This window comes from Takifugu flavidus, chromosome 7, assembly GCF_003711565.1.
Source record: "Takifugu flavidus isolate HTHZ2018 chromosome 7, ASM371156v2, whole genome shotgun sequence".
Classification (NCBI taxonomy): Eukaryota; Metazoa; Chordata; class Actinopteri; order Tetraodontiformes; family Tetraodontidae; genus Takifugu; species Takifugu flavidus.
Window position 1 is genome coordinate 13,131,922 of NC_079526.1, and position 13,732 is coordinate 13,145,653.

General features: G+C 48.5%; 1 protein-coding gene across 3 annotated transcripts in view; it reads right to left on the bottom strand.

The window, feature by feature from the left end:
- Window positions 1-13,732, bottom strand: part of cachd1 (cache domain containing 1) — a 43,635-nt gene that overhangs the window by 10,735 nt on the left and 19,168 nt on the right. For 2 of the 3 annotated variants that reach the window (XM_057038301.1, XM_057038300.1), the window contains exons 3-12: window positions 12,484-12,632; window positions 8,941-9,047; window positions 6,044-6,170; window positions 5,001-5,145; window positions 4,689-4,905; window positions 4,468-4,617; window positions 2,745-3,029; window positions 2,470-2,619; window positions 585-708; window positions 377-494 (exon numbers count right to left, since the gene is read on the bottom strand). In XM_057038301.1, coding sequence (XP_056894281.1) covers window positions 377-494; window positions 585-708; window positions 2,470-2,619; window positions 2,745-3,029; window positions 4,468-4,617; window positions 4,689-4,905; window positions 5,001-5,145; window positions 6,044-6,170; window positions 8,941-9,047; window positions 12,484-12,632 — 1,572 coding nt within the window. Of the gene's footprint in view, window positions 1-376; window positions 495-584; window positions 709-2,469; window positions 2,620-2,744; window positions 3,030-4,467; window positions 4,618-4,688; window positions 4,906-5,000; window positions 5,146-6,043; window positions 6,171-8,940; window positions 9,048-10,273; window positions 10,406-12,483; window positions 12,633-13,732 lie in introns of those variants that run through there. The other variant, XM_057038303.1, reaches the window with a different exon arrangement.

A 13,732-nucleotide genomic window follows, 5' to 3' on the forward strand; every position in this document is an offset into this window, starting at 1 on the left:
CAGTGTTCTGCTGTTAAAGTCTCTCTTCTGCCAGGCGGAGCGGTTCCGTTCGGGTCTTATCCACATCGCAACTTTCCCACTTTGGCATCTTTCCGCTGGGTTGCCGAGGGCGACGGTGGTGTTCTACGGGAGCAGCGAGATGCGCCGCACTCAGCCAATTAGCTGGGAGATAACCTGAGGTCACCTCTGTCATTCATCAGTGGGGGGAGAACGCGGCTCAGAGCAGGAATGACATTAAAGTGCAGAGCAGCACGATTCATGAGGCTTGTTAACTCTAATGTGTCGCGCTGCTGCGACATCACACTAGAGGAGCAGCCGTTTTTAACCCCAATCATGACCAGGAAACACTTTTAATCTTTAAATCTCGTGAACCTACCAGTTTCCAGGCATAGCTGACGTTGTACATGTCTTTACTGACGTCTCTGAGCCTGTTTGTGTGCCAGGACAGAGACGAGTTGAGCGGCACGGTGATGATCTGACTCCCCAGAGGGAGGCTGGAAGGACGATGGCGTCAAAGAGAAATCATTAGAATCCGGAGGAGGAACTCTTCTTGTTTTGTGCCGGTGGTCCTCAACGGTTCTTACCCGAGGATGTTCTGCCTGACAGCAGGAAATCCTGGGATGTTCTCGTAGTGGATGATGTCGGTGTGCAGAGGGGGCTCCGTCATCAGGTAAGGCCGGGTCAGTGATGGGTGCATTAAGGTGTAACCTGGGAGGAAGATTCATTCAGTCATCACTGCTCAGAAACAGCACAGGTAGAAAACCTTCAACCTCCACTTGACTTTATTCATAAGTAATTATTTCAATGCAGACATTATGAAGCCGTCATAGAAGTATTGGAATTTCCTACAACCTCTAAACGCAGCGCGACATCAAAGGGCCTGGCTAAGATAAGGTCCTAAAGTTTATGCGTTTTAAGGGTAGATGCATCACGCGTGTGTTGCTACACCTATGAAACTCTGCTTTTAGGTGAACTAGAGCGCTGCGCAGTAATAAGCAGACTTCTAACAGACACATACTCACTTAAGGAGGAATAAAAATAAACGTTTTGGCGCAAGATTCAACTAATCTGCTGGAAAAGAAGCTCCACTAAAGACATTTTTACCTGCCGAGTCCCACAATCTTAATGACTTATTAGACAAAGCATCGTTGTCCACACACAAACGACAGAACCTCCTTTTCACTTCAGTTAAATACGTATAATTAAATGCCGTCTGACCAACATGCAAACGTGCTTCCAGTTTACACATCTTAGTCCAGACGCTGAAACGCGGAATATTTACATAATCATATTTATCTGCACACTACCTGGCAGCAGACAAAGCAAATCCTGGGTAATAACTGGAATTACACTCCTTCAATGTCAATCTTTACCAGGATGTAGAGTTCATAATCTTGGAGTAGCCATAACTTTTAATTTGGTGGCTTTTTATTGCAACACAAACATTTTATGAGTGAAATATAAAGAAACTCATTGAAATGTGGGAGCTAAACACACACAAAATCCGCGTGTGAATCCAGCCAAACCCCAGAAGAGGAACCAGGTCCGTCTACAGTGGCTCGGCTCAACTTGTTCACCTCTGCTTCCTTCTAAAGTATTTCCACAAAACATCCTGCAAACTTTTAAAAGTCTTGTTCCAGCTTGTTTTGAGACAGATTTTCTTTCATATTGCGAACTGAACTGACGCTGCCTCCCGGGCAGACGACGCACCACAGATGCAAAACCCCCGTCTGGTTGTTGTGGTGTGATGAGATGTTTACTGTTCAGGTTCTCCCCTCTGCTATTTTTAGCTTTAAAAATAAAAACCCTCCGGGGTAAAACTCAGTTTAGATTCATGTTGACTGGTGTCCAAAACTCTCCATTAACACACACGGCGCCAAAACCTGCTGCTCAGCACATCTCTGAGCCCCCCACCCCCCCTTCATGAGAGGCCAAAACAAACCCAGAGCGGACATGAGCCCGCCGCTGTGGCAACAAACAGAGGAGGGATCAACAACAGAGGTCAGGAAGACGTGCCAGTGTTGGAGACAATCTCAGCCGCTTTATTTACGGGAAGAGCTGCAAAACACACAACCTGACGCCGCTAACTAATAAAAATATGCATGAGAGAGTGGTGCAGAACCCAAATTTCTGCAACCGGGCAGCCGATTTCCTCTGAGGGTTGTTTGTCTTTTGCTTTTACTGCAGATGGACTCAGAGAAAAGCTGCCCGTGAAGCCATATTTAGTAGTGCAGCTGTAACAACTGTAACTGGAGCCGAGCACAAGTTGTAAAAGACTTTGCACTTTCCTGCACTGTGATATCCGGTCCCTCCAGGAATTCACACCCTTTCTATGCAGTTAGGACTGTGTGATTTGATACGGGAAGAACTCACAGGGGTTGCTTCAATTAGCAGTATTCACATCACATTACAATCAGAACTTCTTGGAGGGCTCGCTCCGATCCAGCGCCATTTCTCTCTCCGACTGACCTTTATTGTCGATGAGGAACGTGTACGAAGCCAGCGAGTCCTGATAATACGTGACATCTTCCAAAATGTAAGCAAGGTTGACGTCCACCCCGACCACGCCCAGCAGCAGGTTACCAAAGTAACACGGCCGGCTCACGGTCATGATGAATCCTGGAATCAGAGCAGGCGTGGATATTTGATCAGCTCAGGTTAAGTAAGGGAGGTTTCACTTAAACTCACTAAATTGGTGGCTCAGCTAGCGTTAGCATCTCCCAGCCTGTACACAGAGCACTCACCGTCGCCCATGGGGTCAGTATATGGCAGGCTGAAGCGGGCCAGATCGATCATACGGTTGGGCAGGTTAATGTAGAAGCGTCCCACCGTGGTCTCCAGGTTGCTGAGCTGGTTAAGCACCATCATGCCTCCCTTCACCACGGGCATCATGGAAGCCCCCGATGAACCCGACGAGGACGCCACAGACGAGCAGTCTCTGTCGGACGAGCGGTCGACCCCGTATTTCACCGAATTCTGCTCCGCCAGATCCCTCAGGAAGGCCAACTCCTTCAGACCGGTGACCCCCTCTGGAGGTAAGTGGGGAGAAATTAAAATTAGGATATTGATGAGTTTGAATGAGGAAAATTGGTTTTATCAAACGGGGTTGGGAAAGGTCCTGTTGAAAGACAGAAAAGAGGCAGGAAGAGTGGGAGGAGCACAAAAAGATCAATTCTTTTGCAAAAACAGGACACGACTTTTCCTCTACCTAGACCTGAATTTAACCATCGCTAATCAAAGACTATACTCTCAGATACACCGCGGATTTCTGGCGTCAGCGGCAGATGCTTCCTAATCCAGGTCATGACTTGTAAACCCGCGTCGTTCTAACTTTTATAAGCACGATCCCAATGCTCTGCCAAAGACAAACGTCATCTGAGACAGTTTAGGGGGTCGAGGCACGAATAAACCCTTCATCCCATCAAAGAAAATATGCCGCTGAGACGTTAATGCGCATTTGCACAGCAGATACGGCGACTCGTAGGAGAACGGATAACTACGGCTATCGCAGCTGTCACCTGGAGCGTTTGGCATCTCGCGACGTGAGGAGAGGTTAGAGGCGGAGGGTGTCTGCCAGTATACAGTAACTGGCTGGATTACACCGCAATCCCCCTTTAAAGCCACAGATCTGCTCTGCTCGCCATCTCGGTGTGAGGCCGCGCACGTCGTCATGGGCGACAACGTCAAGTGTTGACGGCAGAATCCGTCTCATTAATTAACCCGAGGAGTAAATATCCCGAAAGGATCCAGACGATTGATGCAAAACCACCATGAAGAACTGGAATACTACATATATGGCTGAATAATATGTATAATTTATATGTGCAAGCAAAACAATTTATATAACTGAATAAAATAGCATCGACACAAAGGTGAGCACGGACACACACAGCTGTGTGCAACAGCAGCAGGAAGAAAACAAACGTTTTTTTCTGAATATGCAATGCAAATAAACTCAAAGGTTGATAGATTTCTGCATCCTTTTCATCATGAACCTCTTTTAAGCAGCCAAGGTCCTCTGTCAGTCTCACACGCGCACACACACGCGCGCACACACACACTCACAAGGGGAAAGCAGCCTTTGAAGTCGTGCTCTCTCTCGTCTTTTAGATGTACCTCATTTCCATTTTCAGACACAAAAAAATAATTTGTAATAATGGTGGACTAATGCATGTGAGACTATGTGTGCCTGTGTGTGTGTGCTTGTATATGGAGGAGGTTAAAGATGCAGATAGATGGACAAGGACAGCACAAAAACAGACAACACGGGCTGGAAAAAGGAGGGAAAAAAGATCCTTTGAGGTTTCAGAGCACCTCTCTAACCCAAAGTCTTCTCTTCCAGAAACACAAAAGGAAGCGCCGCAGCAGAAATAATAATCATTTTGATGTTTAAGTTCAAACATTCATCAAGTGCTCCTAAAGTGTGTGGCAGATGGGGGCAAATAGAAATTTGTGGGGGGGACGTACCATTCATGAGAGCGTAGGTGAGGATCATGACGGAGTTGTTGAGATGCCGGTTCTCCTCTCTGACCACGCTGAGCGTCGCCCTCTTCTCCTGCTCTGAAGACTCTCTGGAGGTGACGCCCGACGACAGGTAGATGATCACCATGTCGGTGGCTGAAAGACAACGCTCGCCTTCAGCTCCCCAAATCCATGACAGAACCATCCGCTGTTTAGAATTTCCTTACTGGCGCTCTGTTTGGAGAGACTGCTGGTGTTCCGGAGCAGCTGGAAGGCCTTCTGGAACCCCGTGGCGTGCTGCGTGGCTCCATCGGAGGCTTTGATGTTGGAGATGAAGGTGGTCATTTTCCTCTTGGTCTCGCTGGTGGCCGGGGAGAGCAGACTCTTGTAGCACTGGTCCAGAGAACAGGAGCGGACCGCATCTGCCACCGACAGGACCGAGACCTGCGGGAGGAGGAGCAGGAGCGACACCGTTACATCCATGGCGTCCTCACCTCCCCTGATGTGGGGGGAAAAAGGCCGCCGCCCCCACGACAAACCTTGTCGTGCTCATCTATGGCGTTAAGGATGATCAGAGCCGAGTCTCGGGCAATCTGAAGCTGGGTGTCGGTCACAGACGCTCCGTGATCCACCATCACCACGATGTGTTTGGACTGAGGACGCACGGCTGACACGTACACGGGCCTGCAGGCACAAACAAGCGTCATCAACAGGCCTTCAAACACTACAGATCCTTTCAAGTCTTCACCTAGATCTGTCTCAGCCATTTTGTCTTTTCTTAACCTTTTCTCTGGCTTTTCTCTTCACTCAGCTCCACTTTTCCTCAGAGACCCCCCGCCCCCCTTACTGTTAGTTTTGGCAGTTGCTCGACATTTTCTTCACGTCACGCTGTCATTGCTGTTATCCAGCTAAAGCCGTGTACAGAATTCCCGCTATAGGAATCCTACAAAAGGCCTTTTCTTTTTCCCAACAGCTTTTAGTGTCTTTTACCGTCAGTCGGGGCATAAAAGTGCATAATATTTACTTTATAGATACCTCAGAAAAGAAAAACAGTGACATCATTGAACAGGACTGAGCTCACTCTTGGCCTGGTGCTGCCTTCTATACTTTATATATGTCTTAATGCAGATATGCAGTGTGATCAGAGGGACCGTCTGGTCTTTCTGGACATGGAGACAAAGGAGTAAATAAAGAAATGGAAATGTTTCCAGTGGCTATACGCCAATTTGAACATAAAGTAGAAAGAAGTGACAAATTGTCGAGGCTAGACAAGAATCCAAATAGACTCCAGAGACAGCGATGCCTTTTCGCCGCGGTCACGAAAAGAAAATAAATAAACCCGGCAACACTGGAGGTGTAAAATTCCAAGCGGCTTCGTCCGTACGGAGCCGCATTCCTGCCAAGGGCACGTGTGGATGGGGCGTGTGAGGGCAGCAGGGATGAAGGAGAGGAGTGGGGGAGGAGGAGGACACTGTACAGTAACTAGCCTGTTGGCTAGCTTTAGGCTAAATCCTCATTTCATATTGAATTAAACCTTAAACTGGACTCCTAATCCTAACGTGGGCAGAGAACGTGTCGTTACCTGCTGCGGTGCTCGTACGTTCCCTTACACTGGAACTTGTGGGCCGGGAAGACCGTAAAGATGCCCTCTTCAGAGCTGAAGTACTGCCACTTTATTCCTGGGTTGGACTTCAGATTGTCTGCCAGAACTGCAGAGAAAAAAGGGCGCAACACGTTAAAAATCAGGGATGAGTAGCAGCGGAATGTGGAGAGAACAACAAGGAGCAGACAAACAGGGGGGAAACCTGAGAAAGGAGGACCAAGGAAGGGTGAAGACCCTTCCTATATATTCCATAGGCAGATATTGAAACCAGCTGACTGGTTTCCATGACCAATATCTGCCGCCACATCCATCCACTCACACAGCACTTGTCTAAACTGGAAGGGGTATTTCCAGCAGGACCTCTGACAGGTTTCCAACTGTGGGCTGCTGCAAGTGAAAGCAGAACCTTAAAGAATGAAAAACGAAGAGCTCTGGAACATTCGTCATCGTGGCCGACTGGACCGCTTCCAGCGAGAACTGGGAAGAAGCACTGTACGCAAAGCCGCATGATTGGAACCTGCACACAGAAGGAGGTAGGCCTCGGGCCAAAGAGGGACGGGACCATCGCGTAAACTTGGATCGCTCTTCCTTTTCACCGCAATCAGCAGCAACAGTGTGATAACAGCAGCCTGCAAAACTAACCGAGAAGACAAAGGAGGAGCCGAAAGTTCGGAACCCTTCCTTCACTCACGTCCGGGGTCTGCAGGGAAGGCTGGAATAACAGCAACACAGGCGCTGCAGGAACAACAAACCCAAGTAGGCCTGTTTGCTCAACACCAACAGATTTTTCTTTCATAAGGTCATCGAGTCTCAAAGCCAGCGACTTCCTTTTTCTGTTCACTGCAACACAAGACGGCCTCCCACAAGAAGGACCGACGTGGAGGGGCAGAAATACAAACGTGAACTATGGATGTGGCACCAGGAAGAGGGAGAAGAAGCCCTCCGTTGTGGAAATGAAGCCAGGATTTACATTTCTGCTTTGCTATCTGCTGAATATGCCAAAGCCCGTTCTTCTACAGAGCCGTGCCTCGAGAGTCCTGCTGGCTTGGGACTACACGCTTGTGAAGAGTCGGTTTTAACGTTTCCCAGGTCGTAATATCAACTAACGAGGGAGTCCGGGAGTGGAAGGCGTCAACTGCACATCGTTTACATCTCCTTCCACCATCACCGCTCCGTTGCTCCATCTGTCTGTGAGGATCACGTAAACAGGAACAACTCAGGCGACTTGAGAGAGAAGAAGGGCTCTATACACACGTCAACTACAATACTCCCCTCCGCCACACATGTTTACGTTTCCCCCTCAAACAAATGGACACGTCAAGAACTGGCACCCGAAAGAACCCCATTTCCTCCAAGTAGACCCTGGCTGGTTATTCCTTCAGTACATTTTTACCTAAACATCCAGGTCGTGCGTCTCCATTCAGGCCGATGTCTGTTTTACGCTGTACAACGTCCCTGAACGCATCACGCCTCGCGACCCAAGGTCGAGTTTCAATCGCTATAACACCTTCAAAACGGTGTTTTCGGTTACGTCCTCAGGTGATTCCACATCTTTAAATTGCTCCAAAAAGCTGAAGGGGACGAGGCACAGATGAGGAGAGGCGAGGGAAGTCCTCCAACCGTCACCCCACCTCAATACCTCCATTTGGAGCAGCTCTCCTCTCTTCTTTACTAACCCTTCATTCATTATTCTCTCCCTCCATCGTCCATCACACTCTCCACTCCTCCCTCCTTCCCTCCCTCCCTCCCACTTGTCCCACCGAAACAGCTTGTTTAGACTGGCCCGAGACAAATGGGAGAGAATGAATACGCTGGGAAATCGCAGGTCAAGGAGGGCCGAGTGTGTGGGACGGGGAGATGGGAGCGGAGGGGGGGGCCGGTTTGTGAGCGAAATAAAATTCAACACAATGTTTTATGAATGGAAGTCATTTTGAAAGGTTTACAGAGAGAAGAGCACGTTGCCTTGGTAACGGAGTAATGGGAGGACAATCAAAGGGGTTGGAAGGAGAACAGGAACTTCACTGTCGACGAAAAGCGCGGGCCAATTAATGTAAAATACGCACGATAAAGAGGAAAAGTGTCCTCTGAACACATACGTAAGCCAAATACAAACAAAAATACAGTAAAAACAGTCAAAGAGGGGAGAAATAAGCCCTTAATGATGCGTTTCACTGGGGGCTTGTGCACGTCTCAGAGCAGGACGTTCTTCTGAGATTACAACATCCATTAATAATTCAGCCTGCAATCACGCTTTAAAGTCTAAACTTGCCTTGTTTTATTGGTTCATATGATTTATCTGGCACGAAATGTGACTGTTATATATTCACACGTGGTTTCCACAGCAAATATCGAGGGACGAGGGTTCGTCTTTGGCTCGTAAAGCTCACAGAAATGATTCGTTTCTTTCTCCCAAAAGCAAATTCCTGAAGGGAATTACAGCTTTTACAACGTGCGACTGAAAAAAGAGAGTTTCTGCGGGAAATTCACTGAAAGCGGTGCATTATTCTGGGAAATGGAGCCTGTGAGAAGAACAAAAGCTTCGCATCAAGAGGCCAGCAATGGCAGCCGGACAGGAAATCACAGCAGGGGAAAGTTGGACTTTATTCCAGATAAGGCTGTTTTCTGTTTTCTAATCAAACACAGGCCGACTTCTGCGGCAGGGGAACGCGTCATATTCAGGTGGTAGTGATGAAGGATGTGCCTGAGAAATGCATTATGGGAGAGATGGGAACAATAAAGAGCTGTCACTGAAGCACCCTGAATGCACCAGTGGACAGACATTAAAGAAGAGCACAGTAAAACATAGTGAACACATATCAGGAGGGGGGAAAAAAAGAGGAAAAGGAAGTAAAAGCGAGCTGGTTTGTGCCACAAACCTGAGTTGAGATCCCGTCCGGGGTTGAAAGCTCGGCTGCTGACGGTGGGGGAGAGTCTGTCGCAGCAGATGGTCTTGGAGACGTTGGCGTTGAAGTTCCCATCAAACCTAAACGCAGACAGACAGGCAACGTTTGAGGGGTTGATGGACCAAAAACATATATGAGTAAACAGGAAATGATGGATTAGCAGGGTGGGAACAGAGTGGGGGGGTGGGTGCTGAATGCTCAATCAGGTCAGCTATGGAGGAGCTTAAGGGCCAAAAATAATCACCTTATCTTAAACAGTTTTCATCTTAAAAGGTGGTCAGACACATGTTTATCCTCGAGCTTTTGATCCTTCCCTTCCTCCGAGTGGCCCCGCCCCATCACACACACACCTTCATGAGCACACAAACACACACGCAGACACACACACACACCCCCGCTCGTGGCGCTGGCGCTGGGCCGGCTGTGATTGACAGGTGCTCTGATGTACAGGCTGCGTTTGAACTCCATTCACTCCCGGTCCCACAAGGCTAAAGTCATTACCATTCTCCTTCAGCACGCTCTGCATACAAGCGCTGGGCAGCACGCGCGGCACAATGAGCGCCAGATAAAAAATACATTTGCAGCCGCTTTGAATTTCACATCAAAAACCGTAGGAGCTTATGAGAGCAGGGGAGGGGGGGCGGAGGCTGATCGGACATCTTAATGGGCGCCTGAAAATATAGACTCAGCAGACGGATGCAGCAAAACAACCACCGGCTGGATTTACATAAGGAACAGCGGCAAATCCTCCAAAACGAATGCATTTAAACGATTCCTCTTCTGAATATGTACGTTATTAATAATGCATTGTCGCATTTGATTACCATAACTGCCAAATGGGACCTTTGTCTCTGCAGTGATTAAAAGACAAATGTTGAAAACTATACGGCAGCGCTATCATTAGCATCGTTCAAATCGACTCGCTTCGACCTGAACCAGGCAGACGCACACATTCCCGCAGTTTTTGGACGCCGCGCAAACAAAGCCGCTCCTGCTGGCGCTAGCTAGCACACACTGGGGAGAAAAGCCAAACCCGCAATAGGAGAACGAGCTATCGCGCATCTCTGAAGACGCCCGGCGAGTACAATGACTCTGAAGGGGCTTGCTGTGGTGCAGGCTTCAATGGACGGAGGACCCCCCCCAGAGAAGAGCAGCAGCTACAGCAGGAAACATGCTAGTGGGAACTGAGAAGAGCTTAAAGACGACTCGGGAATGATTGAATTCTGTATCCGTGTCCTGAAGATGTGTCAAACAGGATCATATTTCATGCACAGATTCATTAGATGCAGTAAGAAAACACGGGCACCATTTAATACGGTCTCAGCTGTGAGTGTTGGGTCCACATCGAAGAGCTCAGCGGTCCTGGAGTATTGGGAAGAAGGTCGACCATTGGATGCATAATCAACGGACTGGAGGAGAGAGGAAACACTAGCAGGATGGGAGGAAGCAGGAAGGAGCAATAGAGGAAAGATGGAAGGAAAAAGAAGGAATGAGGAGGCAGATGTAGGTAAAGGCGGCTAAGAGAGGGAAAACAGATTTAAGCCCCGCTCAAGTTCTCTGAAGGTCTCCTGGTATTTTCCCGTCTCCTCAGAGGTCATTAACCACAACATTGGGTTAATGTGGAGCTCCTGGTTCTGCTCCGCACACACACACACACACACACACTTGCTCTGGTCTGGACCTCTTCCAGGGGCTCAGACGGTGAGAATCGCTCCTACGAAAGGGGAGCTCCAAAGTAGCCCAACAGCGTCGACGCTGTTAGGAATTCTGGAATACTGACCCTCATATGATACAACTGTACAGCGGCGTTGGAGCTAAATGTGCTAAAATGGAAAACATCGTTCTTCTGACACAAAAGAAATGAAAGAATCAGACCCGGCAAACATTTACAATATCCCACCACCCATCTGTCCTCCACCACCGGTGTTTTTGTTCCCACTCGGAACAACTCTGGATCACATGAATAACATTTTCCTAGCGCGCGCCATTTACAGGTTGTCTCTTCTTGAACTGTGACACCATTAAACTCCATCTGTGTTGCTCCAAAGCACACTTGCCACTTTTTTTTTTTACCAAATCGGCGACGGTGGAACCGTTAAAATGAGCACCTGGAGAGCATGTTAAAAATATTACGCTACTCTCACAGAGGCGCACGCTTTTGAGCTGCGACCCACATTTATTGGCTATTTCTGGGTACAGGCTGCCATTGAGACAGACTGGTGATTAAAGCATACCAGTGGGCACTAAGCGCTGCCCCCGGTGGCCTCTGAGTGAATGATAGCCTGTTAGCCTGACACCTAGCAGACATGGACACCCTGTGAATCATCTGATCCCCCTTTAAACCGGCTGACCTGACCGAGACCCCGACGAGCAGCTGATGCTAGAGACGAATAAAGGACGTCCGGAAGCGGCCTCCAGTCTGCTGAACTTCAGATTTGGGTGGATAGTTTGCCCAACTTCTCTGTCTGTCATTCCCATTTACTTAACGACTGTAAATCATCGTGTCTGCACCAAAGGCCAAAGCTAAAAGTTGTGCAATAAGTCAATATTGGCCAAATTAAGCAGCCTATAAAGGAGGAACGGGCAATAATCACTTTCTTAGCATTCAAAAGCGGGTTCTCTTTATTTTTAGACACAAAGTCGTGAAAATCTCCACCCCTGCTGACGCACAGCGAAGCCTCCTCATCTTCTCTGATGAACAATTATTAGGAAAACAGATCCGATTGTTCTGCTCGGTGCTGCTGATGTCACGATCCCACATGAAACACTGAATGGGGGGGGGGCAATAGTGCCGTGCGGTTTCCGTCCCCTGAGGATGATTCTTTGAAGTTCAGAGATCTGTCAGAGCCATCTTGGGTTTGGTATGTCCTCCCCCACCACCGACACGGTTTCATTCCCCCCGAATCATCGACTCTTCTCTTCTCGCCTAATCCGCTTTCACCCGTGAGCAACGTCTGCACCAAACGTTCCTTTTGCTGCAAATCGAAGCCCCGTTCGGGCGACCGAGGAGCATAAACAACTGTTGAGCGAGTCGCGTGTGAAATATGTCACGTGCACTATTCTGGTCGGGTGACCTTGACACAGCCCCCGCATCCTGTGAAGTCTGCGGCGTGAAGAGCTTCAGAGGACATCGACCGCTCGCGCGGGCTGATAAAGAGGGAGGCAGAAATGGAGAGAAGAGGGGGACGAGTACAGACAGCTGCGGCACTGTAGATTAGAACTGAAAGCTGCCCCCCCCCCCCCCCCCCCATACCCGAGTTCTGCTTCGACACCCACTGGACACAATGACTGGCTCAAAAATCACATGTATTTACGCGCCGCTGACTTGCACCAATATATCGGCAAGCATCAGTTCTAAATGCTAAGCTAGCTAACAGGAACGCAGCTAATTGCTTTTATTGTGATAATATTGTCATTTTCTTAATCAACCCACTGATCAATCACATCTCTGCGCTCGTTAAACACTCCTGCAGCGACATTATTGGTGCGTATGTGTATGTATGGGAGAAGACTCACTCCATCATGGACGCAGGGATGAAGCAGCAGTCCTGGATGGCGGTGAGCGGAGAGGTGAGGTGAGCCGTGTACGAGGCCTCCACCACCTGTTTGTTCCGGTTCACCACGTCCAGGTAGCGGTTGAACTTTTCCCGAATCTTCTTGGCCAGCTGCATAAACACAGAAGCACAGACAGGGCGGGTGGATGAGTAATCTGGGGAAAGAATAACCAGGAAACACTTTCCCATTTCCCAGGATGGATGCAGCGTTTAGACTCAAGGAATCTTTAGGAACTAATTTGGGACTGTTGGTAATGTCTTGACAGCTTCTTCACTAGTTACCAACAGAGTCTACCAACATCCCCTCCTCCTATTATTCAATTTCCCCACGGGGATGAATAAAGTACATCTTAATCTTGTCTAAAAATCTAAATTCATATCGAATCTTTAATCCTCTAATGCAATTTTCAGGTTTCTGAATAATTTATAGCGGTACTATCGTTTGCAATGTTAATTAACGTTAGCGCTAGCTTGGCACAGCAACACTTCGGCACAATTTTAGCCATATTCAAACCTCCGAGGAGGATAAAATAACCACTTTTAGACCAAAACAAGGCAACTACTTTGTTCCACAGCTGAGACTGTCTGTACGTCCCTGGTCTGGTTGAGCACACATTGCTCTTTCAAATGAGGGTTTTGGCTCTTTTGGGGTAACTAATAAGCAGCTCTGCGGCAGCCTCCTGGGGGGGGCGCTAATAAGCAGCACACACCCGGCTCTCCGCAGCAGGTTCCAGCTTTTTCTTTCACCTTAAAGGATGTTGGTGGGGATCTGTTAGCAAGTGAAATCCACTTAATCTGAAACATCACATGTATTTAATCTGTAACAGATCTTCTTCTTAACTCAAAATCCATCCCATGATCTGATAGTTGGCTCATGACTTGTGGAATAGCGCCATTGTTGTAACCTTGAGAAAACTGGAATTTACAACTTTCTGGCTTTGCTCGGGGACCAATAAATGGTGGAGAGTGGAAAAAAATTGGCCACCGACGTTAGCAACGGGGTTGTACTGACCGCTCGTGCACCACATCCAAAACACCACAAAAAGGAGCAGCATTAGCACTGAAAACACACAGCACATCACACATGGCAGCATGGGGTTCACTAGCAGCACAGAAGGGGGGTGAGGATGGAAACCAGGAACTCCTCGCCACTCGGAACCCTCCAAACGGATCCAGGGTCTGCCGCTGCCCGTGGAAGGCCGTCCGGCGGG